We start from the raw sequence: 27,461 nt of genomic DNA, 5'->3' as shown, positions 1-27,461 counted from the left end.
TAATATGAAGAAATATTTTGAAAAGTGTTTTAGATAATCAATTACGTATAGTAATATTCTACATGGGAAAAGGATCATTTTCAAAGTGTTTCCATTAGTCCTTCTGTTACTGGTTGTTGGTACTGAGGTCCTTATCGATGAATTTGTGGAGAGGACTATGCACACTGGTCATGTGCCAGTAGAAAAGCCAGTAGCACACTTGCATCAACAGGAACGAGGAGGGGAACCCAATGCGCGAGTACGTCTCCAGTTTTGAGGCTGAGAGTTTCCAGTTGAATATCACTAGATGAGTCTCACCTGAAGAAAGTTGTATTGCATGACAGCTAGTTTCGAAAGCTATTATATCTAAACGTTTGGCGATCTTCTAAAAATCTCAACAAATTTCAGTGCGCCTTTGTTAAGCTGTGAGCTGAGTAGCTGTAATGCGGTATGTACAGAACAATTGTGCTTAACTAGCGTCTCTGAGGGAAACAATAAGTGTTTTTTTGCAGCACTATAATAGCGGCAATAAATTGGAAACGGCTAAAGAAGCCAAAACAATCTCACCGTAATGTTGTTGCTTATAAGTTGTAAAACGACCAAAATGCAAAGGTAGAGCAAATTTGAGAGTTTGTTTGAAGATAGAAAACGGACAGAAAACCGGATTGATTAAGTCATTTGACAAAACGAACTACCGCATCTATACGAGTGGCAAAAATTATGCAATATTTTTGTCACATGTTTTTCTGCACTTAAAATGTGAATCCCAACTTTTTGTGCAAGTCAAAACTTGTTTATGATTGCGATATGATTTACTGAACTTGAAATTTTATTGAATCATAAATCAAGTTACTCTGCAATGTTCATACCATTCTTGGAAATACGAATTGAAGCCTTTTGCCATATCTCGCAAGTTCCTGATTTGAATAGAACACAAAACATGGGCTATATATAGATTAACCATTATTTAGTTCATCAAATTGGTTTGTTTTTTATATATTATAATATAGCAAATCAGGTATTACCACTCAGCACGTCGTGAAACTTACTGTGTAAATTTTTATGAACCATTAAAGTGCTTTTATAGGTCAATGATCTACGTACCAATTTTTTTTCAAACAAAGGAATCAATGTCGGCTTTTTAAAGCTCTGATCAACATTTCTTGTGTAATGGTTAGTAGTTAGCTCTACTACACTAGAAAATGTGCTGTTCTCAGGCGGCTGTTATTAGGGTGCTCATTTGTCTTCCGTCAAACATTTCTTTTGCTATATCTGAGTTCACAGCTTGTTCAAGAATTTGAGTACATTCTTCAAAATATGCATACCTTTTTTAACAGCGGTTGCTCATCAAAGCAGTCAAAAATGAAAAGAGTGAGTGTCAAAAAAAGAAATTAAAAGCATAAACGGGATAAATACCTATGCACCAATTTTAGTTTGGTGTATTTGGACTTTTTGCTAATTAGTCTTAGATACCAGATCTAAAGTTTATTGGCAGATACAAATTCTGTATCCCCTTATAAAGAAACAAGGGTAAGTCTAATTAAGAAATCCCTACAAAATACCTCGCACTGGTAAAAAGGTTCCCGGGTAAACCAAAAATTGTTATCTTAGAACTTTCTTCTTATGGATCCTTAATGTCATAGACGAAAAAAGTTGTACGAAAGTGGTAGGGTTACAACTTTCCCATAAAGGAACGTCTTATGGTAACTACTTTATCATAAAGGAAATTTCTATGACTACAACTTTCTCATAAATGAAAGTTCTATGACTAAAACTTTATCCTAATAGGAAACTTCTATGGTTAAAATCTTCTCATAAAATGGAAAGTTATAGGATAACACATTTTTTATAAATGAAAAATCTAGGACTACAAATTTTTCATGTTCAATAGTTACAACCTGATAATGACACCACAGTCATAGAAACAAATATTAAAGGTGTTCTAGCTTGTTCATGAGGTCTCTTAAATATCTTGGTATAACTGAAAAGTAACTTTTTCCAATATTTTTCTTGGAATATTTTTCAATTTTTTGAAACACGTTATTTGTGCTTTGTTTTAGCGGTGTTCATGATTTCTCTGAAATTTTGTTTATTTACAAAGTTCTTGGATTACAAGTTTTCATAGACGACATAATAGCAAGTTGTAATTTTACAACTTTTTCAATTGTGAAGTCAACCCGGGTCATTTTATACAACAATCAAAATTTCTGCGTTTTAAACACCGAACCGTGGTTTCGGGAATCAATGGTAATCTATTGGAGAAAAAAAGATGAAAAAAAGGTCGTTTACTTGGCTTAGGGTAAGAAATTCATTTTTTTCCAACAGACACGAAGAATGTTGAAGAGGCGGATTTGTCTATTTGAATTCCATTCCAGGGCGCGTTTAAGAGCGTTTTAATCTTCCAAGCTGTATGATAACTACTAATTCTTTAAAACTTCAGGTCACAATTTTATCAAGCGCTGTGTGATTTTTTGTTATAAATTGAACTAAATTGGAAGAAGAGAGAGCAATCCTTGAATGCAAAAAATTGACCAGGATTGCAAACCAAATCATGCTTTATTTGGCAGAGATTTTACCCATGAACCACTTTCCGGGAGTTCTGATTTTAAATTTAATAACAGCAAATGATTAACGGTTGCTCTTTGTGTATTTCAGGGAAGTTCTCCGCCTATATATATATATATATATATATATATATATATATATATATATATATATATATATATATCCACTTAATTACATGCCTAAAAGTTGTAATTTATTTTGCAGGGATGCTTAATGTTTACAATCATTAATATGGCGCAAAAGTATGAGCAAAATGATTAATTGATTTCAAAAAAATGAGAGTGTTGACAAAGGGGTAAAAATAATGGACATTGACATAGTCTGTAGTTTAAATGGAGGATTTCGTTTGTAGTGTTGGCTTGTTAAGTGTTAAAAGAGTCAATCCGGCTTTTAGAATGATCCAAATTTTTTAAACAAAATTGTTATAATTGGCATGTTAGCTTTTCGCTAAAATAAGTAAGTATTTGTCCACGCCAAAAATGGCACGGCTTAAAACCTTTAGAATTCTGAATTTTTTTGCCCTTGATTGAATGATGTAGCCATAAGTTGAGAAAAACTTTGATTTTCTTTGAGAACTGGTTTTTTGGTTTACTATTTAACTCATGCAATATTTAAACGTTTTCTCACGCTGTGTTCGTGTTAAATGTTTCTAAGAAGTAAAACCCGAATTGAACCCTAAGATGTCTTAAACAATTGCTGGACTGTTTAAAATTGAGATAAAAAACGTCAACTGAAAATTGTAAAAATGAAAGTTCACCACGCACAAATTGCGTAAGCTCAAAAGCGTTCCCATAATATGTTGAAATATACTTTTAGAAGTCAAAGCTTCTCTTAGCTTAAAGAAAAAATTAAGCCCAGAGCCCTGGTCGTTTAAGAACCAGTTCAAAGAATCAGCAAAGAATTCCCACAAAAGGGCTATTCACAATTATGTAACTTAACTTATTCAAACCCAATTGTTGAGCTCATGTTGCGCTATTGAGTTGAACTAAACTGATTAAAAACATGTCAAATTTTGTCATACCTCAATTTATCCCGTCGAAATGAACTTCTTATCTGAAAAAGTCACAAACTTTGCTCACTCTTCGCTTTTTTGTTTTAATAATGAGTTTTCGTGGAAAACTTTGCTGATCATGTAATGTTCATTATCCGACCTGAATGCGTGAACTGTTTGGCGATATCATGTGAACTATTCACAAGGTCACACAGTTTGTGTTCTGTGTTCTCCCTGATAATCTCAACATTTGGACACTTGAAGTCATTTGGGTCACTCTTGTGACTGCAGAATGAGGTCTCGACCTGGTACTGAACTGTTTCTAACTGGTGCTCCGCTGTTTTCACTTCCTGTTCATCGAAGTATTCTGGGTCAAAGTTGGTTGTTAGTCGGATGGTGGCACTTGTGAGTTTGGTCGTGGTTTCTTGAATCGCTATTGGAGTAACTGTGGTGCTGTTCTTTTCCTTGTAGAAAATAAATTTTTTCAATACTTATAGTTTAGGAAAAGAATTTGGAAAATTATCTAAACCATCGATTTCGTGCTGGTTCACTTCGTAAAATTTGTTTCGCGTTTCACATGCCAAAGATCCCAGCATTTGCGCAGTGAAAAAACTTTTGAAATATACACATTATAGGCTGGGAACAAATACGAGAATTGTTTTATTGAGAATTAGAAAAGCCATACAAATGTAAAAGGAAACTAAAAATCACTTGTGAATTAAACTCACATCAGTTGAGAGTGACCACGTCATAAGCACTGTGGTTATATCTATAGTTGTTTTGTCAATTTTTTCTGTTATTAAACATTTCTCATCGAACAAAAACCTGTTATTACTTGCTATCCGATGTATTATGGATTCCCGAATAAAGAGATAACCCAAACAAAATGAAATAGATCTCCCAAAACGATAACAAGTTTTCAAAACAATCTATATCTTGAAATTACTGCTAGATGCACATGAAAATTACTTTTTCCTATAGAACCTTAACCCAAGCCAGGAAAAGTGTCATTATTCAACTAACTCACCCTGGTTGTCAAGTAACACGTGGACGCGAACTCCAATATAGCCCCAAAGACATACACAGAACACATGGCAAAGTAGACATCGAGTGCCTTGACCTCAGACACTTTAGGCAGGTTGGAGTTGGTTGTGCCGATTAAGGTTATGAGGGTGAGAATTGAAGTGATGGAGAGGGAGGCACGAGCTGGAATTGAATTCCGGTTCACCCAAAATGACACCCAGCTCAGGAACACAATCAGGGTGCTGGGCACATAGCTGAAATTTATAGCTAATATACCTATATAGTACGCATAGATAATATATTTATAGGAGGTTTCATAAAAATACATTAGCTTATCAATTCTTTTGTCTGAATTATTTCATGTCTTCTTTTGTGAGTAGCATTTAATGAGATTTTTGTCGCCAATAGTGAAAAATTTTTCACGGTATCTGAACCACTGAGGAAGCTTTCGCAGTTCTGTCGCGTCCAATTTCAAAGGAACTGAAATTCATTCTCAGAAAAATATCAAAAAGACTAATTTCGTAAATTGCTCTGTTTTTCGGTAAAAATAGCGTAATAGCATCATGTACCTTTGTAATATAAAGTACATGAGGTCTCTTTTGAAGAGGAAGTTGACTTCTAGATCTGAAAAATTGCCGGTTGAGAATTGGAGAGTGTAGCTGTCAATTATTGTATCCACCAGAGAAAATTGGGGAACCTGAAAACAATCAGAAACTCTAATCAAACTCTCTAATTTAATGGAGTCGAAAGCCTTTTTAACATCCTTCAGGTACAATTTTAACAAAAGTGTTCAGTGGATGGTGATGCTAATTTGAGGTGGACTATATAGCTGAAGACATTGGTATTTGCCACTCTTAGGTGTGGCAGAACTTATCCAATCCATGCACCTGAAGATGATGTGGAACTTGGACAGCTGTCTCCTCCTCGTGATCCCCTCCCCCATTGAGTGGGGCGGGTCTTGGATCATCCCACTGCAGTATGAGGTCTTTAGTTGTGTAGCCATAACACTCCACTAACAATTTGCACACCTAAAAGTGAAGCTGGTATCATCTTGAGATCAATTGTTCGCTGAAAAAAAAACAATTTTTATTTCTAATCCACACAAACAAGTATTTGATGCTCAGAACATGGGAGTACAGCAGCCGCAAGAATTAGCAAAATTAACAGTTCATGTTGTTAGGCGGTTGGGTGGGTGTTTGGGTGGGTTTTTTGAACAGAGACCTGCATGTCCATAGGGAAATAGTGAAGTTTCATAGGACACTTTGCAAATATGGTCACCCTGGCACTGTACAGGATCTTTCCATCTGGGAACAATCTCAGTAATACATTGGGTGTCATCACATCCTGTTTGTCAGCACTGAGTGAGTCTGGGAAGTAGGTGTCGGGAGTCCAGATCCGCTTCAAGAATCCATGGGAGAGGGTGAACGTGTTGTTGTACTTGTCATCGTATCTTAACCTAAGCAGTGCAACAAACATTTGATCAATTCTTTCCCCTTAACACAAAAATACCCCTGTTCAGTACGCGACTTCAGAAGAGACTAAAAAAATTCCATTGAGGCGGGCCTTTATTGACTCGGTATTTTCATACCTCTTTTGGACCAACATGGTCTTTTCGTACCACTTCTTGGTCAAATGTGTTTTCATACCACTTTTTGGTGAAACATGTACATTTTATATGTTTTTGGACAAAACTGGTTCATTCATACCTTTTTTTGATCGAATGGGTTCTTCTCATGCAACTTTTTGGTCGAGCATGGTCTATTCACAACATTTTTTTTGTCGGAAATGGTCTTTTCGTACATCTTTGTGTTCGAACAGGATCTTTCATACCACTTTTTGGTCAAACATGGTCTTTTCGTAACTTTTTTTGGCGAAAATGTTCATTTCATACTAATTTTTGGTCGAACATGTTCTATTCAAACCACTTTTCGTCAAACCATCTTTTCAACCCATCTTTTACATCAAAAACGTCTTTTCATAGCATTTTTGTTCGATCTGGTAGTTTTCATATCAGTTTTTGGGCAAAAATAGTTCTATCATAGCTTTTTCTGGTCGAATAAGTTGTTTCGTATAGTTTTCTGGGTCAAGCAAAGGTCTATTCATAACATTTGTTGTCGTAAATGGTCATTGAATAACACTTTGTTGTGGAACATGGCCGTTCATCCCACTTTTTGATCGAAATTGGTCTTTTGAAAGCGCATTTTGGCCTCGAACACTGCCTTTTGTACCACTTTTTGGTTAAACATCGTCTTTTCTTATCTATTTTTGGTAGAAACTGTTTTTCACGAATTTTCATGATCGAACTTGTTTTGTTCATACCGCTTTTGTTTGTTGAACAAGTTCTAATCCTACAATATTTTGTCGGAAAGGGTCTTTTCATACCACTTTGCTGTCGAACACGCTCTTTTTATACCAATTTTTGGTCGAACATGGCCTTTCATAGTAATTTTTGGTCGAGCATGTTCTTTTCAAACCACTTTTTGGTCCAACAAAATATTTGCATACCACTTTTTTGTCGAACATTTATCTTCCATACCTTTTTTGTTCAAAATTGTCATTTTTTGTTCAGACATGGTCTTTCAAGCCTTTTTGGGTCAGACATTATCTGAGTAATTTAAATACCACGTTTTCTTCAAATATTGCCTTTTCACAATTTCTGTAGACGAACATGGTCTCTTCATTCCACTTTTTGTTCGAATATGGTCTTTTCATGCCGCTTTCTGGTCGAAAATGGTCTTTTAATAACACGTTTCGGTCAAATACGGTCTTTTCTTAATATTTTTTGGTGAAAAGGGTCTTTTTATACTAATTTTTGGTCAAACATGTTCTTTTCAAACCTTTTTTCAATCGAACATGTTCTTTTCAAACCACTTTTTTGCCGATCATATAATTTTATACCACTTTTTGGTCGAAATTATGTCGCCTTTCAAAAAATTATTTGGTCAAATGGTCTTTTCATACCCTTTTGGGGTCGAGCATGGTCTTCATATAAATTTTTTTGATCGAATATGATCTTTTCATAAAACTTTTGGTCAAGCTTGGTCTTTTGAAAACAACTTTTGGATGAAAATGGTCGTTTGACACCACTTTTTGCTCGAACAAGTAGTTTTCAATTCAGTTTTTTGTCTAAAGTTTTTCTCTTAGACCACTCTTTGGTCAAATAAAATCTTTTCGTATGAGATTTTTTGTCGAACACAATCTATTCATAACATTTTAGTCAGAAATTGTCTTTCCATACTAATTTGCGGCGGAGCTGGTCTGTAATACAAATTTGTGATTGAAAATGGTCATTAAAAAAGGGTTTCGGTCTTTTGTCGGAAATGGTCTTTTCATTCCACTTTGCTGTCAAACACGCTCTTTTTATACCACTATTTGGTCAAGCGTGTTCTTTTCAAGCCACTTTTTTGACGAATATGTCCTTTTTATACCACTTGTTGGTCGAATATATATCTTCCACATCAGTTTTTGGTCAAAAGTGTTCTCTTCATACGGTTTTTGGCCAAACATGTTCTTTCCATACAACTTTTTCTTCGAATATGGTCTTTCGTATAAATTTGTGGACAAGTATGATCTTTTGATTCCATTTTTTGTTCGAATATCGTTTTCTCAATTAGTTTTTTGTCGAACATTGTGTTTTCATATCACTATGGTTGAACGTGATCTTTTTTACCCATTTTGGTTTCAAATTGTACTTTTCATATCATCCTTTGTTCAAGCAATGTTTATTCTTACCATTTTTTCTTCGAGTATGGTTGTTTCAGAACAGCCGAGTTGCAATCAACGGTAACTTTTATTTACGGTAGCGCTGAACTTGAAAATTGCGAAAAAGGTGGGAGATTTTAAATTCAATTAAGGAAATTTTTTGATTAATATTTCAACCTGCTTTTTCGGAGCAGGTTAATAAATTTACTGGACTGCGTGGCTGCTTTAAAGAAAAGAACAAACTTTTTTTGGGGAAGGATTCACAATTTTTTATTGGCGCTCTGGATTTTTTTGGCGATTTCTTAGTAAATCATTCTCCTCTATGTTCAAATATTTTTTCTGCAGTTAAATCGTGCTTGAAATTATTGCCATGGAATTTTATATTAAACTTTTTCACATATTCAACGACTGGTGGAACCCACAATACCATATGATAATTGCAAGTCTTTGGTAACACCAACTGACCACATAGTTCATGTTGAAGCTGAAGCTTCAATAATTCATTTATTCCTAATTTCATTTCTCTTGAATGATTTGATTTCTAATTTTGGCTCATATGTTTCCACGCTATTTTACTGCTGAAAACAAGGTGTGGGAATTCACTATGTTCAAATCAATCTTAAAAGCAAGTTGGTCAGCATTGGTGACCCCGAAACAACGAACTGCAACTAAAATATCTGAGATAATAAAAAAATATTAGGACATTGAAAAAAATTGACGTAAAGACGGGGAGTACCTTTGAATTCTTTTCAATACCAGATTTCTATGTTCACATAACTCAAAAGCTTTCTTTATTTTAGAACAGTTTAGAACACGAACTACAAACCATCAACGAATACGGAAAGAAGACGGAGAAAAAATTCAAAATCCACGAAAAAAGAGAACAGAAAAAAACAACTTAACAGAATACAAAAATTCAAAAGAGAAGGAAAATAGTTTTGGAATATGACAAGAGAATTGTTTGCCAGCAACAAATTTTGTTTTGAATATCTATCATTGAAGAACAGTATCAGTATCAGACTTGTGATCTTGACGTTCTTCAGCTCACGTATGACACCCTGCTAGAACATAAGGCTGGTTTGGTCAAGCTTTTGGATAATATCTCCGACAGAAGAGGAAGTGTTTGCCTGCCGCTAAATTTTTTTGAAGTTCTGTCTTTCTATCGATGTACAAATTAACAAAGGATCTCAAACCGAAGTAAAATATATCTATTTAAAACTATTTATTTATAAACCTGATATCATATTTATAACCAAAATAGGTTTTGTCCACCCATTTTTGTTATCACTGAATAAGTTCTATTGCGCAAATAGGATTAGATAAAAAAGTATCACAACTTCTTGCAAAAATCACTGCCTTTTTAGTAACAATTTAAGAGCTTTAGATCGTGTACATCGATTTTTGCTTTGAAGTAGATAGTGTTCGCTCACATACACACATACACATAACGAAGATAAGAACTCAATATAAAGGTTGTTTTTAACGTAGATGGATATTCAGGTTTCGGATTGTTCTATCGTTACAAAATGTACAACAAGAAAGAACACAGGAATTGGAGTCAAACACGTTAAAAATAGAATACTTCTGGTTTAGGTTGTTTGTTGTAGAAAAGATTTAAACGTCAAGTAGTAAGAGTTAGTATCAAATGTTAATAACAAAACTATTTTGTTTTATTTTTCCGTAAACAAAATTGACGTTCTCTGACTATCTGCAAAGTCCAACAGAGCAAAGCACGTTTAGTATTAATGAAAACTCAAACCATACCTTTGCTAACATCACAACACCAATAAAAGCAAACTCGGGTCTGGAATCTTTTTTGCTTATTTAATTTTTCAAGGTAACAGGGTAATTTTGTTTCGAAAACAGTTAAAGAATCTTTTATCAGTGTATAGGCTGAACAAATAAACTCTAATCTTTTACGTTGCCTACAAAATGAATAATATTAGGCCATTAAGAGACAACAGTAGTAGAAAAAGTAGCTTTTTTTCCAAGCTCAAGTAACACTGAATACTCTTGCCCACAACAATACTGCGGATCTGTTTGATAGTGCAATTTAATTTTGCTGAGAAACTGATTCTGTTCAAACTAAACAAACATTATGCAAGAAGTATTGCCAAAAAACGGTAACATGAACAACTCCAAACAGCAAACAGATTGTAACAAATGGCACCAAAACAAGTAAAGGGAAGCAGATGTTGATCCAACAAATCATGAGACATGAAGTTGAGTGGGGTTCAGTGGTCAACTTCATTGAGGAACAGTATCAGACCAATGATCATGACGGTCTTCGACTCACATATGACACCCTGCTAGAAGAAAGGGCTGGTTTGGACAAGCTTTTGGATAATTTTTTTGAGTTTACCCTTGCAACCAACGAAAACACCACACTTCAGAACGTTCAGGTGAACAAAGAACAACATTGCTCAAATAGAAAAAAATTCTAAAGGGTTTACTAAATCGACGATGAAAGCAGTTGATATTTCATAGACAACCAGATTTCAAAAACAACCTTGTATACCAAGCAAATACACAAGGATGAAGATAAGGCCAAAAATGACACAGAGAATCAAATTACGCAACAGACATAATTCTTGCAATAATTGGCGAGAATCGTCATCGTCATCAGATAACAGCCTGCACAACAAACGCAATCTATATATCATATAGCAAGTCTCATGCCCGACATTGACCGATAGAAGCGATACCAGTTTTCTTCTCTCAAAAAAAATCGGACTCAGCATTGATAGTTATTAATCATAGAATTTTCAAAAGGACACCAACAATTCTTCATCTGGTTCTCAGAGAAAAAGGACAAAAATTCAATTGCGTCGAATAAATCTTGCAAGCGTAAATTTGGACGAATTGAAGAAAATACAGCAAACGACAGCGCAAGAATTATTGATCAATCTTTAGATTGGAGCCTCAACAGTTTAAAACAGTGGTCTTCTCGTACAACTGTTAAACAGACCTCCAATAGCCAGCCTAGGGATTTAAACCCAGGAAACGAACGACAGCCTGACGTTTTCGAGCTAATCCAAAAAAAATCAACATAATGAGCGCTTCGAGACAAATTGGCATTTTCAGTTTAACGAACCATTTCAGTTTGTTAAATTCAATGAAAACACTCAAAATCCCCCAAACAACGTCAATACTACATTGCTCAGGAAACGTTAAAAGTCTTCAGTGCCCAAAAAAAAAATTAGAAACCCAAAATTTTTCCTAGCACAAAAAACTAGTACAGATTGTCCCTCACAGGAGAGCTGCGACGACTGTGACAGCAATGAACGAACAAACCAAAAAAACAACTTACTTGCCAAGGTTTCTTTAGAGAACAAAGCATCGAAACTACAATTTTTGGGGGACAACACAATTTCCTGCAGACAATAAAACACGAAAATTGTCTAAGAACTTCACCATTTCCTGTTTCAAATAAACAAAAAGACACAAGGGAAAGAAACATCATCTCACCCGAAAATCGAAACCAACCTTGTTACAATGAGAATATTATGTTCACACAGACATCTTACAATCGTCCAACAGTATCAGTAGACTCAAATGAAAAACAATGAAGGTCCTGCTGGAACCAGTCTCATGCGGTACACAAAATCATACAGAACAGGATGGAGAGATACAAAAACTAATTCAATGCCAGAAAACCCGCAGTTCATTTCGAATCTGCTACACAATTACCTGAAAATCATACACGCAATTCAACCGAAGAACAATTTTGGAATTGCTATTTTACACCAAATCAGAGAAGTCCACACATAAACATCAACTTTCCAAAGACACAATTCCAGACATATAATGGAGAGCCCCTCAATTAGAACGAGTGCTATTTTCATTTCAAATCACATGTATATGGAAAATTTTCTCTTTCCGACGCACAGAAAGTCACCTATCTCCTCAACGCTCTCAAAAACGCTTTTGGATAGTCATACAAGGGAGAAGTTTACACTGATGCAATAACTGAACTCAAGAGAAGATTTGAAAGACCGTAAATTGTTATTGCATCATGTCTTGACAAATTTGAATGATGACCCAAGTCTTCGACTGACAACCCAGAGAACTTCTTTTCATTTGCGGCGTTTCTCTGACAATTAGTGCAAATTTTCTTCTTCGCGAGTTTACGTCCGACCTGCAATCGTCTGCCGTACTGAGAGTAGCCAAAGAAAAACTATCGCCATCAAATTTGATTCATTTTAAAGACTCAATAGACAAGCATGCCGAAGCGAGCGAAGATATGCCCCGCACTCATAACAAAATTTTTTTCTATGAGAGAGTACATCCACGTGGAAAATCTTATATGACAGAAAAAATTGTCCGCTTTGTTCACAAAGTCACAGTTTAGAAAACTGTCAACAGTTTTTGAGTGAAAACGTGTATAACAGACTGCAGAGTGTGCGACAACTGCACCTATGCCCTGATTGTTTTTCTCAATATATAAAAAAATGCAACAGTAAATACAGATGCCAAGTAGACAATTGTAAAGGCTTTCATCATTCAACGAACAATTTTGGCGCAGCGAAGGCAAGTAATAAAGGATAAAACCAACCAACATTTGGATATAAACACAATGGAGACGACTTGATCAGAAACCTGTCCAAATTCACAAACAGAAAGAACAGTTCTTCGTGGAACTAAATTTCGAGCAGCACTAAAACCGACTACAATCACAATACTAGACAAAACGGTAACAGTAAATACAAGGGAGAAGTTTACACCGATGCAATAACTGAACTCAAGAGAAGATTTGAAAGACCGCAAATTGTCATTGCATCATGTATTGACAAATTTGAACGATGACCCAAGCCTTCGACTGACAATCAGAGAACTTTTTTTCATTTGCGGCGTTTCTCAGACAATTAGTGCAAATTTTCTTCTTCGCAAGTTTACGCCCGACCTGCAATCGTCTGCCGTACTGAGAGTAGCGAAAGAAACACTATCGCCGCCAAATTTGACTCATTTTAAAGACTCGATAGACAAGTATGCCGAAGCAAGCAAAGATATGCCACGCACTCATAACAAAATTTTTTTCCATGTGAGAGTACATCCACGTGGAAAATCTTTTATGAAAGAAAAAATTGTCCGCTTTGTTCACAAAGTCACAGTTTAGAAAACTGTCGACAGTTTTTGAGTGAAAACGTGGTGTATAACAGACTGCAGAGTGTGCGACAACTGCACCTATGCCCTTATTGTTTTTCTGAATATCTAAAAAATGCAACAGTAAATACAGATGCCAAGTAGATAATTGTAAAGGCTTTCTTTATTCAACGAACAATTTTGGCGCAGCGAAGGCAAGTAATAAAGGATGAAACCAACCAACATTTGGATAAAAATACAATGGAGACGACTTGATCAGAAACCTGTCCAAATTCACAAACAGAAACAACAGTTCTTCAAGGACAAAAATTCGAGCAGCACTAAACTCAACTACAATCACTATACTAGACAACACGGTAACAGTACATACAAGGGAGGAGTTTACAACGATGCAATAACTGAACTCAAGAGAAGATTTGAAAGATCGCAAATTGTTATTGCATCATGTCTTGACAAATTTGAATGATGACCTAAGCCTTCGACTGACAACCCAGAGAACTTCTTTTCGTTTGCGGCGGTTCTCAGACAATTAGAGCAAATTTTCTTCTTCGCGAGCTTACGCCCGACCTGCAACCGTCTGCCGTACTGAGAGTAGCCAAAGAAAAACTATCGCCGCCAAATTTGATTCACTTTAAAGACTCGATAGACAAGCATGCCGAAGCGAGCGAAGATATGCCACGCACTCATAACAAAAAGTTTTTCTATGATAGAGTACATCCACGTGGAAAACCTTATATGACAGAAAAAAATTGTCCGCTTTGTTCACAAAGTCACAGTTTAGAAAACTGTCAACAGTTTTTGAGTGAAAACGTGTATAACAGACTGCATAGTGTGCGACAACTGCACCTATGCCCTTATTGTTTTTCTCAATATATAAAAAAAGCAACAGTAAATACAGATGCCAAGTAGACAATTGTAAAGTCTTTTATCATTCAACAAACAATTTTGGCGCAGCGAACGCAAGTAAAAAAGGACAAAACCAACCAACATTTGGATATAAACACAAAGGAGACGACTTGATCAGAAACCAGTCCAATTTCACAAACAGAAACAACAGTTCTTCGTGGAACAAAAATTCGAGCAGCACTAAACCCAACTACAATCACGAACTAGACAAAACGATAACAGTAAATACAACAAACAACCCAGCAAAAACCCAGCAAACGACAACGGCAACAACAACATCAGTAGCGACAGCAGCAACAACAACACAAACGTTAACCACAACAATAATGACAGCTACAACAGACATAACCAGAACCTCCATTACGGGCAATCGCATCAAGTGCCTGGTACATCCGATATTCAGCAAGAGCAACCAACTGCGGGAAACATCAACAACGGACTTCATTATCAACAATATCAGCACCCAACAGACCAAAATTTGCAAAGTTTCTCAGGCAACAATAACAGTCACCAGAACTACACTTGCAGTAACAATCAGACGAGTAGTTTGATTTGACCACATATTCAGCTCCGAGCAATGCCTGCAAGAGTGTTTTCGGAAACAGTCTCCATAGAAACATAGGCTCTTCTTGACAGTGGAAGTGACAAAACGCAAATTACCAGGACAGTTGCACAGAAATCAGGAATTTGCGATGGAAAATCTGTTACAATCCTCGTAGCATCGCTCGCTATCCCATGAACAAACGATAGAAACAACAGAGATTTTTCATGGGTTTGGAGCCATCAATAGCGGCAGACCTATCTTTAACCTACCAGTGTTTACGACTTCTACCACAGATTTTCAAATGCCGACGGTGCCATTTCTGATGCTCAACAGCGTTTGTAAGGAATTCAGTCATTTCAGCGGCACCAACTTCCCGCAAATCAAAGACAAAAGAATAGGTATTCTGATGCGAGCCATGCTCTTACAGCAACAGTTCCATTCAAGTCCATTTCAGACTTAATAAGCATACCAAAATGGAGAGAGCAGCCAAAGACCACAAAGAGGGCGATATGGTCTAGATCCTAAATGGGTTTACGCCAAGAGGATTTTGGCCCCTGGGACGGAAAATAAAATGTCACTATGGAGCCAACGGAATACAAGATGATTTGACATTCAAGTACAATTTGACAACAAGTACACAGACTCGCCCTGCAGTAAAATTGTCAAAATCTTAAATGAAGAAGGACTGAACAACACAACGAGGGCAGCAACAAACCCAACATAATTCAACACTTTTTCAAGATTATCATCAAATGGTTCAATTATTCAACTCCTTGGAACCAGTTATTCAAAACTCAATTTTTTTAAGCCTTTTCTCTCGTTGTGTGGGAGGGTTGTATATCTTGACAAGAGATCCAATTAGATTTTAAATTTCAAGCCACCGCAACATAACAAATTACAACTCAGAACAACATCAGGAGCCAAATATATCAAAACGATCCATTCAAAGCAAATAATCAGAAGCTCACTAGACTGCCTAACAAATAACGCAACTTACAATTCAAAGAGAAGGGCAGCAAGTACAAACAACATTACAAGTCACAAACTCAAAATGTTTTATCAGTTTTAAATTATCACCAGAGTGTTCAAGTTCACCGCTAATTTCACAGCGCGCCCTCTTTGTCGACGTGGAGTGTTGAAGCTCAAGCTTCAATGATTTAATGGTTCTTAATTCGACTTCCTTTGCATGGTTTGATTTCTAACTTTAGCTCATATGTGGTTTACACGCCAACTTACCGCTGAAACCAAAGTGTTTTAATTCACTATAGTCAAATCAATATTATAAGCAAGTTCGTCAACAGTTCAGATGTATACGATGTCTACCTATCTTTTGTGCCCTTTGTTGCCTTCAGCTTTGAAAGAACTTCTAAAGCGCAATTCAGCTTTTGGTTAACTTTATCCTACGCTTGCTGTGTAATTTGGAAATGATCGTTCTCATAAAATTTGATACAAACAGATGATACAAACAACTATCCGAGCTCGAAATATAAACCGAATAGTTACGGAAAACAGAGAAAGATTTGGTTATGAAATCATGAAAGTAAATAGATCGTAAACAGCTCAAATTCAACCGAAATTAACTATATAGACAGGAAATTATTCGTGAATAATATGACAATGGCTTTTGAAGCATGCCACAATTATCGCTGAAATTAGGCCCAAATTGTTTGACTGCAAACTTTTACGAACCCTTCCACCGTATAAATTTTTGCTTTTAACAAGAAACCTCAAAACAACCATATTCTAAGCGAAAGTCATGGTCACGCCAACGCATATTGCAATCTAAAAAACCAAAAAAATATCATCGCCGTGTATAATATGATTAACGCAATTTAACACGGCTGATGTTTTTATAGGATTTCCTCTCAACTAGCTGCTTCATTCCGTTAGATTTATGCAGCTCACATCTAGCCCCATTCATTTTTTCACGCACAAACTCACTTATAAACACACACACACACACACACACACACACACACACACACACACACACACACACACACACACACACACACACACACACACACACACACACACACACACACACACACACACACACACACACACACACACACACACACACACACACACACACACACAAAAGACACACACACACACACAAACACACACAAAACCCACATATATGTTTAATTTTTCATCTTTAGTCAGTGTTTTGCAGTCTTTTTGATTGGATCCTGTGTTGGGTCTTTGGAAAATAGAATATGACCAGTTTTATCAACGTTAATTATTTTACGCTAGCGATCAATTTCTAATTAACGTTCGTGCAAAATTTATATAACAGTTAACATCAAAAATTTAAAAGTTTTCAAAAATTCATCTGCATATTTTGTTCAAGTTGTCATTTTCAATACCTACAAATTCAATATAAAATTCAATTTTTTAAAAAGTACACTGACTTTATGAAAGGTGCCCTAATTTAAAAAAAATAGTCTAAACTCTCAAAAGCCCTATCGTCGTCAATACAATTATTATTTAAGATCTATTAAAATTAGCCTTGGACCCCAAACATAAATTGGTCGGGTTTTTGCCTCTCAGACGTCCAAATATCCATCAAGTGTCCAAAATCATCGAAAAGTTGCTTAAATACAGCTCAGAATAAATGTAGCAAAAAATTCGGAAATAATGTTCAAAGACTGAATGAGCTGTTTACAAAAGTTCCAAACAGGTGACCAGAGCTAATGCAACGTGCAACATCAATAAAAAGTAACTTTTGAAATGAAAAAAGGCAGCAGACAGACAGAGACAAAAAATCATGGTCACGATTGTAAGAGAATAAATATTCATTACATTGATTACCCGGGTCAAGGTTTTGCGGTGAATTTTCGTAAGAAATGCGGTGAAATTCGATGAAAAAAAATTTTAACGCGTATTTCTTACATCTTTTTGCGGTGAATGCGGTGAATCGCGGTGAACTATTTAATTTCACCGCGTTCTCAGTATTCTTACAAAAAAGAAGCGTCACTATAGGGGTTTGAACCTCTGACCTCCTGCATACCTAAACTTCTGAATCCACTGCGCCAACTCTCACGTTCTAATGCATATCTCTTGTGAATTTAAAGTTGGAAAGCTAATGCGGTGAATTTTTGCAAGAAATGTGGTGAAATGTGGCGAATTATTTTTTTCACCGCATTCAGCGCTTTCACTACATTTCTTACATTCATTTGCCACAAAAGTCGATGCGGTAAATATTTGTACGAAATGCGGTGAATTTTGCGGTAAATTTTTGTAAGAAATGCTGTGAAATAAGTTAAAATGTTTATTTTCATTGCATTCACGGCATTCACCGCATTTCTTACAAAAATTTACCCAAAAACCTCCAGCCGGACATCAATAGCTACTCCAAAAAAATTAAAGAAAATATGAAAGGTAAGGAGAAAAAATGGTCTAAAATCACAGAATCAAAATAAATACAACGAAAAGTTCAAAAATATTAGGAAAAAAAAATTAGGAAATATTAGGCAAAAATATTAGTTCCATAAATATGAAACACTTTCATATTTATGGCACTTTATGATAATTAAAAGAAGTGAAACATCGAAAAAAATGCCTCGTGGATGATTATCTAAATATATGTTAATAAAGAAAATCTGTGTTGTAAGCTTTTCATTCTATGATATTAATACAACTCTTTGATTTCTTCCAAATTTCTAGATAGCAGACCCTAGCACTTTCGGCAACCTTGAATTACGCAACCTTGTATCTTAAAGGTTTCAACAATGACTTTAAAAGATGACTTAAAAAAAGTTTTGGAGCCATTTTGTAAGAAATGCTGTGAAATACGTTGAAATGTTTGTTTTCATCGCATTCACGGCATTCACCGCATTTCTTACAAAAATTTACCCAAAAACCTCCACCCGGATATCAATAGCTACTCCAAAAAAACTAAAGAAAATATAAAAATTAAGGAGAAAAAATGGTCTAAAATCACGGAAAGCAAAACAAATACAACGAAAAGCTCAAAAATATTAGGAAAAAAATATTAGGAAATATTAGGCAAAATAATAGTTCCATAAATATGAAACACTTTCATATTTATGGCACTTTATAATAATTGAAAGAAGTGAAACATCGAAAAAAATGCCTCGATGATTATCCAAATATGTGTTAATAAAGAAAAACTGTGTTTGTAAGCTTTTCATTCTATGATATTAATACAACTCTTTGATTTCTTCCAAATTTCTAGATAGCAGACCCTAGCACTTTCGGCAACCTTGAATTACGCTACCTTGTATCTTAAAGGTTTCAACAATGACTTTAAAAGATGACTTAAAAAGAGTTTTGGAGCCATAATTGATACTTACTAGAAGCAGCTGTTGAAATTTCTTCGCAAATAATACTTTAAAGTTTTAGGACGTTTTGAAAACCAATCAGTACCTTTTTTTAAAATAATGTTTTAACCTCTAGAAAGGTGATTAACTAATTTTGAGAAATGACAATAATAAATTCTACTGTCATTTCGTAAGGACAAAGGGAAGAGAAAACAAATCAGATATAAGAAAGACAAGGAGGCTCGGTGAGGTGCGTTCTCTAATAAAGTATTGACCGCGCTCATCCACATTTTTGGCTAAATTGTCTACCAAATGATGAACAGATAGAAAATCCACAAAACTTCAAGTATTTTCCAAAAGATTGGTGTATGAACAAAAATATTGCATCCAAGGTAAATAATTCAGTGGAGTTTGAAATGTCGCATTAGATTGATGGGATCTCTCATTATAAAGAAAGCGAGGGAAGACGAAAAACAAAATCAAACAACAACAAAAAACATTAACTTCATCCAAAATTTTATGTCCAATTTAAAAAAAAACTTAATAACAAAGTTAAGATAGCGTCAGATAGAACTGAAACCAAGCAATTTAAATTTTATTTCAATGGAAAAGATATGGGAATAATCCATTATAAGGCTTGGTTACAATTAGACAAAAAAGCAAAAAAAAAACCAGCAACGTTAAAAAATTTGCTTATATTTTAAAAAACAGTTAATTTCAAAGTTATTTTTATAGGAAAGTTTGATTTGGATCAAAAATGAATGGGGCAAAAAATTTATTTTAATGACTAAATGATCATCGAAAGTGACAAAATATATAAAATTGCTATTTGATCCTGATGCAAAACAAGACAGAAAACAATTAAACAACTGTTTGAGACTAGAGGTAGTTAATTCTGTTAATTACAAAAACATGAAAGCGGGATCAAAAACCCATTAACTGAGCGAAACCGCAGATGATAATTGTACATGGGGTTGAGGATAGCACATAGAAGCGCATTTTCACACGCACGAACACACACACACACACACACACACACACACACACGCACACACACACACACACACACACAAAAGACACACACACACACAAACACACACAAAACCCACATATATGTTTAATTTTTCATCTTTAGTCAGTGTTTTGCAGTCTTTTTGATTGGATCCTGTGTTGGGTCTTTGGAAAATAGAATATGACCAGTTTTATCAACGTTAATTATTTTACGCTAGCGATCAATTTCTAATTAACGTTCGTGCAAAATTTATATAACAGTTAACATCAAAAATTTAAAAGTTTTCAAAAATTCATCTGCATATTTTGTTCAAGTTGTCATTTTCAATACCTACAAATTCAATATAAAATTCAATTTTTTAAAAAGTACACTGACTTTATGAAAGGTGCCCTAATTTAAAAAAAATAGTCTAAACTCTCAAAAGCCCTATCGTCGTCAATACAATTATTATTTAAGATCTATTAAAATTAGCCTTGGACCCCAAACATAAATTGGTCGGGTTTTTGCCTCTCAGACGTCCAAATATCCATCAAGTGTCCCAAATCATCGAAAAGTTGCTTAAATACAGCTCAGAATAAATGTAGCAAAAAATTCGGAAATAATGTTCAAAGACTGAATGAGCTGTTTACAAAAGTTCCAAACAGGTGACCAGAGCTAATGCAACGTGCAACATCAATAAAAAGTAACTTTTGAAATGAAAAAAGGCAGCAGACAGACAGAGACAAAAAATCATGGTCACGATTGTAAGAGAATAAATATTCATTACATTGATTACCCGGGTCAAGGTTTTGCGGTGAATTTTCGTAAGAAATGCGGTGAAATTCGATGAAAAAAAATTTTAACGCGTATTTCTTACATCTTTTTGCGGTGAATGCGGTGAATCGCGGTGAACTATTTAATTTCACCGCGTTCTCAGTATTCTTACAAAAAAGAAGCGTCACTATAGGGGTTTGAACCTCTGACCTCCTGCATACCTAAACTTCTGAATCCACTGCGCCAACTCTCACGTTCTAATGCATATCTCTTGTGAATTTAAAGTTGGAAAGCTAATGCGGTGAATTTTTGCAAGAAATGTGGTGAAATGTGGCGAATTATTTTTTTCACCGCATTCAGCGCTTTCACTACATTTCTTACATTCATTTGCCACAAAAGTCGATGCGGTAAATATTTGTACGAAATGCGGTGAATTTTGCGGTAAATTTTTGTAAGAAATGCTGTGAAATAAGTTGAAATGTTTATTTTCATTGCATTCACGGCATTCACCGCATTTCTTACAAAAATTTACCCAAAAACCTCCAGCCGGACATCAATAGCTACTCCAAAAAAAATTAAAGAAAATATGAAAGGTAAGGAGAAAAAATGGTCTAAAATCACAGAAGGCAAAATAAATAAAACGAAAAGTTCAAAAATATTAGGAAAAAAATATTAGGAAATATTAGGCAAAAATATTAGTTCCATAAATATGAAACACTTTCATATTTATGGCACTTTATGATAATTAAAAGAAGTGAAACATCGAAAAAAATGCCTCGTGGATGATTATCTAAATATATGTTAATAAAGAAAATCTGTGTTTGTAAGCTTTTCATTCTAAGATATTAATATAACTTTTTGATTTCTTCCAAATTTCTAGATAGCAGACCCTAGCACTTTCGGCAACCTTGAATTACGCAACCTTGTATCTTAAAGGTTTCAACAATGACTTTAAAAGATGACTTAAAAAGAGTTTTGGAGCCATTTTGTAAGAAATGCTGTGAAATACGTTGAAATGTTTGTTTTCATCGCATTCACGGCATTCACCGCATTTCTTACAAAAATTTACCCAAAAACCTCCACCCGGATATCAATAGCTACTCCAAAAAAACTAAAGAAAATATAAAAAGTAAGGAGAAAAAATGGTCTAAAATCACGGAAAGCAAAACAAATACAACGAAAAGCTCAAAAATATTAGGAAAAAATATTAGGAAATATTAGGCAAAATAATAGTTCCATAAATATGAAACACTTTCATATTTATGGCACTTTATAATAATTGAAAGAAGTGAAACATCGAAAAAAATGCCTCGATGATTATCCAAATATGTGTTAATAAAGAAAAACTGTGTTTGTAAGCTTTTCATTCTATGATATTAATACAACTCTTTGATTTCTTCCAAATTTCTAGATAGCAGACCCTAGCACTTTCGGCAACCTTGAATTACGCTACCTTGTATCTTAAAGGTTTCAACAATGACTTTAAAAGATGACTTAAAAAGAGTTTTGGAGCCATAATTGATACTTACTAGAAGCAGCTGTTGAAATTTCTTCGCAAATAATACTTTAAAGTTTTAGGACGTTTTGAAAACCAATCAGTACCTTTTTTTAAAATAATTTTTTAACCTCTAGAAAGGTGATTAACTAATTTTGAGAAATGACAATAATAAATTCTACTGTCATTTCGTAGGGACAAAGGGAAGAGAAAACAAATCAGATATAAGAAAGACAAGGAGGCTCGGTGAGGTGCGTTCTCACATAAAGTATTGACCGCGCTCATCCACATTTTTGGCTAAATTGTCTACCAAATGATGAACAGATAGAAAATCCACAAAACTTCAAGTATTTTCCAAAAGATTGGTGTATGAACAAAAATATTGCATCCAAGGTAAATAATTCAGTGGAGTTTGAAATGTCGCATTAGATTGATGGGATCTCTCATTATAAAGAAAGCGAGGGAAGACGAACAACAAAATCAAACAACAACAAAAAAAATTAACTTCATCCAAAATTTTATGTCCAATTTAAAAAAAAACTTAATAACAAAGTTAAGATAGCGTCAGATAGAACTGAAAGCAAGCAATTTAAATTTTATTTCAATGGAAAAGATATGGGAATAATCCATTATAAGGCTTGGTTACAATTAGACAAAAAAGCAAAAAAAGACCAGCAACGTTAAAAAATTTGCTTATATTTTAAAAAACAGTTAATTTCAAAGTAATGAAAATCATTAGATATCATTTTAAATTATCCAAAAGTTTCATCATTACCAATTCCTGTATAGTAGGACATTAGTAGCTGTCTTTATTCTTCTTTTGTGGTTACAAAAAGATCAACAAATAAAGTCAACAAACAAAATTTCAATTGAAACTAGTAACAAAACGCTGTCGAAGCCGTAAAGCCATATTTTGCTTTTCAAAAAAAGTTTTGTTCCGCCTTCCTCGAAAACCAATAATATGGTATGTGATCTCTCAGCAATAAGACTAGGTAAAAAATGACAAAAAAGCGAAAAACACTTAGAAATAATAAAAAAGAAATACTTCAGTGTTTTTCAAAAGCAATTATTTTCAGAGTCATGAAAGCCATCAGCTACAAATTGAAATAATTCAATAGATTTGTTTATCGGTCCGAAGGAAGCCTTTAAGACCTGTAATTATTCAGAATTTGTCTTAAGTTTAAAAACAGAACGTCAAATATTGACAAAAATTCAAAATTAATTTACATTGTTTTTGAGAAAAACCGGTGTCGAAGCCAGTAAAGTTGTGACGAGTTCTATAAAATTTCTGGATTTTGTACAATCGCAGTTTTTCTAGACGCCAATAATTTGATATGTGATCTGTAATTATCGAGACTAGGTAATCAAAACACAAAAAAAAAGAACAAAGGACTTGCAGCTGAAAAGTTTTTTTTAAACAATTGTTTTGTCATGAAAGCCATCAGTTATCTACTCAAATAAAACATTATCCTCATTTAATCGTTGAAAAGAAACCAGTGAGATAAAACATTCTCCAGGAAATTTCATACGTCTAAAAGACAAATTAAAAACGGCGGTTTAACGCAAAAGTTAAAAAACTCATATAAATTCTTCGAGAAAGTAGTGCCGAAGCCGTTAAACCATAATCTGTACCTTTAAAGATTTTGAATTGCCAATTCTGCCTCGAATTGTCCTATTGTTTTTATTTGAACGCATTTAAGGTGCTATGTGAACTCTCAAAAATTTGACAATTTGAAAAAAAGGGAAAAAAACGTGAAAATTGGGCAAATGCCTAAAAATCTAAACTTTGTACGAATTCGGGTAGTATCGAAGCCAGAAAGTCGTTGTTAATTTAAAAAACCATTGTTAATTTAAAAACCAAATAATTTTAAAAGTCAATACGAACACAAGTTTTCGAGTAGAAAAATAGAGACTTTAATTTTGAACCGCTTAGGAAGGCAGCTCATGAGTTTTTGATTTGATTTGTTCTGTTCTTTAACTAACATAAAAAACATCAATTAAAAAAAAACCGATTGATTACAATCCGAATTTTTTTGGAGTGTAACAGTCCAATATTGTGACTGGTCTTGCTATTGATCTTAGTCCATTAAAAACATTTTATTGTTTCGAGTGTTATAGATATAGATAATTTTTTAGCAAAAGAATTTAAAATAAATGCTGCGTTTAATCATCGAAGAAGTTGGAGTTTGCAAAGGTTGCGTTAGTGGTATTTGGCTGTTCGCTGCAAGCGATTTTAATCAAAGTGGACCAAAGAGGTTTATTTCGTGCAATTTTTGTTGACAAAGGCTGAATTTTGAAATATTAAGCCAATAGTCAACAATAATTTTGTCTTTGAAAGTTAAATAAACAATACTATTGTTACCTATTTAAACAAAATTTAGCGAAATTGACAAAATTTTAGGCAAGAGTTACTGAAATTGTGATTAAAAAAACGCAAATAAGTCCGATTATCCAAAAAATTTAAAACTCGATGACTCGCTCTAGATAACAAAATTCAAAGACTCTTTTTAATTCCATATTTTACGCTGGACGGTATTTTTAGTGATACTACTCAAAACTCATTACACTGAAAAAAAATATTGGTCGATCAAAATTGACTGAATAAAAAACCCCATTTGAGTTTATTTTTCCTCCCCCTCAAGAGGGGTCTGAACAATAAGCACTGCATAGAAATTGAGAGCCTCTTCTTTTCATTGGTGTTCCATTTGCTGATTATGCTGTTTTTTTTCGCAAAAAACTGGTACATTTCTATCCGGATCATCTACGAAGTTGAGTGTGTTATTTTTCGGAGTATAGAGCACTTAAAAAATAGCGTTTATAACTCGGGTCAACGCCGAATGGTTTAACTTGTAAGGTCTTACATGATTTTGACAAAATATTTCAAAAGGATGCATCTTCTCAAAAGATGTTTTGAGAGGATCTTACAAGATGAACGTTTGACGTACAAAATCTTACAAGATGGTCCTTGGCCTTACAAGACCTTATAAGATAACCATTCGTCTTCAAAAAAGACTTGCTATTGCTCTTCGTCCAAAATCCAGACTACTCTCAATGAAAGTGGAAGTAAGACTAGCTTCCTTTGTAGTCTACAAAGATTGTGTTAGTTGTTTTCGGGTGTGTACTCCCGGAAAATTTGATCAAAGTGGACGAAAGAAGTTTTTTCTGGGCAATTTTTGAATAGGAAGGCTGCATTGTAAATTATTTTGTCAAAATTTTAGCCAAAAAATTATATCAAAATAGTCAACAATAACAGTCTTCAAAAATAAAATCAACACTACTATTATTGACAATTTTCACATACTTGAGAAAATTTACGAAATTTTAGGTTAAAAACCCCGGAAAATATGAATGAAATTAACGCAAATCGGTCTAATATTCACAAAATTTTAAACCACGATAACTCGCTCTAGAAAACGAAATTAAAAAATTCGTTTTAATTCCATATTTTACGCTGGACGGGCATTTTAATGATACACTCACAACCCTCTGCGATGAATTTATCAATCGGTCAATATGGACTGAACAAAAAAACCCATTTGAGTATATATTTCTTCCCCCCCTCAAGAGGGGTCGGAACAATTATTGAAAAAATTTTAGAAGTTGAAGTCTATCGTTTCTAAAGCTAAAAAACGGTTCTTTTATCAGATTTTTCACGGTGGGTAGATCATATATAAGCATCGCAGACACAAAGCATTTTTCGAGAAAATGAAATTAATTTTTTTTTGAAAAAACAGATTTAAAAAAATATTTTGGAAAAAGTAGTAAAAGTTCAACAATTTTTTTTGTGGTTTTAAAATGTTTCAGTAAGCTTGACCTTCTTTCTGTGGTGTATGGTTTATAAGAGACATGAAGCATTGGGGATAGTTTTGCGGATAATTTTTTCTGATTTTGTTCTATAAGTGTACATTTTTACCTTTTCACTATTTTTGCCGCGTGATTCTTGTTGCGTCATAATAGTTGTACATGACAATTTCAAAAAGTGCCTACGTACGTTTTAAAAATTAAAATAACCACAAAATAGAATCAAGCAAAAGCGAACATGCCGAAGCGTTCCTGCGTTTCAGAGAGAACATACCGATAGCTTCCTATGTTTAAAACCAAACATACTGAACAAACCAAACATACCGACAATTTCTCATGTTAAAAAACCGAACATATCCATTTCTTACGTCGTTTTTGTTCGGATAAATCCTAATACAATTTTAAAAATTACAGAATTCAAGGAAAAGCGGCTCTAAAATTACACATTCTTGAGAATATTTAGTAGAGAACCTTGCATCCTTCCAGATCTGGCGGAATGAGATGTCGAGTCTGAAGTTCATATTGACCTCTGAGATGGGACCAATACTGTCTACATGCATAGACACTTTCACCCTCACTGGTTTCCCTCCGAAGTTGGGACGGAGATTGGCATCGTAGTTGTTCACAAGTCTCTCTAACAGTTCAGACATCTCATCTGACAGATTGTTGCAATTGACCGAAAGTGTTGTACATAATATAATGGAACTAAGTTTAATAACGAATGACATAATCGTCAGAACTTTGAGTTTTCGAGTGACTTAAGTGAGTGAAGGTTTTATTACTTTGAGAAGAAAATTTCAGTGGAATTAATAGCTAAGCCGGTAATTACGTTTATTTCAATATATTCGATAACTCTTATAATCAATGTCACCGGTTTCTTCTGTCATAGGCAATAAAACTCCATTTCATGTTAACTGCAATGGAAATTTTGATAGCTATACGGAATAATGAGCGTTGAGTAAAATAGTTGGTGATTTTTTGAAGGGAGTGTCGCCAGATGCTGAAATTACTAAATTACCAATTTTCTGATTTGAGGTAAATTTTCAATAATCAGGTCTAGACCAATTTTTCATCAACAATATCAATAATCGAAGTTAAAATAATGAACAATTGCTTTCTTCGAGTGCTCTTCAGCGTTGAAATTGAACAGATGGTCAAAAATGCTAGCTAGTGTGTAGCACAATTGAGCATTTTTTAAATTTTGTTAAAAGAAGTTTATGATTTCTCTGTAAAAATAGAGACACCTCTAATCGTGTCAAGTCTAAAGAGTAACTTGATCAGAGCCGTTAGAGTACTGA

The 27,461-nt window shown here is 34.4% G+C and overlaps 1 protein-coding gene across 1 annotated transcript; it reads right to left on the bottom strand.

Moving 5' to 3' along the window:
- Nucleotides 1-74: 74 nt before the first annotated feature.
- LOC142336254 (glycine receptor subunit alpha-4-like) lies at nucleotides 75-27,461 on the bottom strand. Its single transcript, XM_075384944.1, has 7 exons — nucleotides 26,635-27,461; nucleotides 5,780-6,014; nucleotides 5,446-5,586; nucleotides 5,128-5,255; nucleotides 4,563-4,812; nucleotides 3,696-3,999; nucleotides 75-297 (listed from the first exon to the last, which is right to left on the bottom strand). The coding sequence occupies exons 1-7, from the start codon at nucleotides 26,889-26,891 to the stop codon at nucleotides 107-109; spliced, it is 1,506 nt and encodes a 501-aa protein (XP_075241059.1). The 5' UTR covers nucleotides 26,892-27,461; the 3' UTR covers nucleotides 75-106.

The sequence above is a fragment of the Convolutriloba macropyga genome, chromosome 3 (genome assembly GCF_964194025.1).
Source record: "Convolutriloba macropyga chromosome 3, txConMacr16.3, whole genome shotgun sequence".
NCBI lineage: Eukaryota > Metazoa > Xenacoelomorpha > Acoela > Convolutidae > Convolutriloba > Convolutriloba macropyga.
The sequence above is the reverse complement of the archived record's forward strand: the minus strand, read 5'-3'. Positions and strand labels throughout refer to the sequence as shown.

What these genes read in the sequence shown, in the direction of transcription:
- LOC142336254 (XM_075384944.1), bottom strand. Translation starts at nt 26,891, where the DNA reads ATGTCATTCGTTATTAAACTTAGTTCCATTATATTATGTACAACACTT. An exon ending in CAGATCTGGAAGGATGCAAG is followed by an intron (nt 6,015 to 26,634) that starts GTTCTCTACTAA and finishes TGCACTGCTTAG; the next exon opens with GTTAAGATACGATGACAAGT. An exon ending in AAGTTCCACATCATCTTCAG is followed by an intron (nt 5,256 to 5,445) that starts GTGCATGGATTG and finishes GATTGTTTTCAG; the next exon opens with GTTCCCCAATTTTCTCTGGT.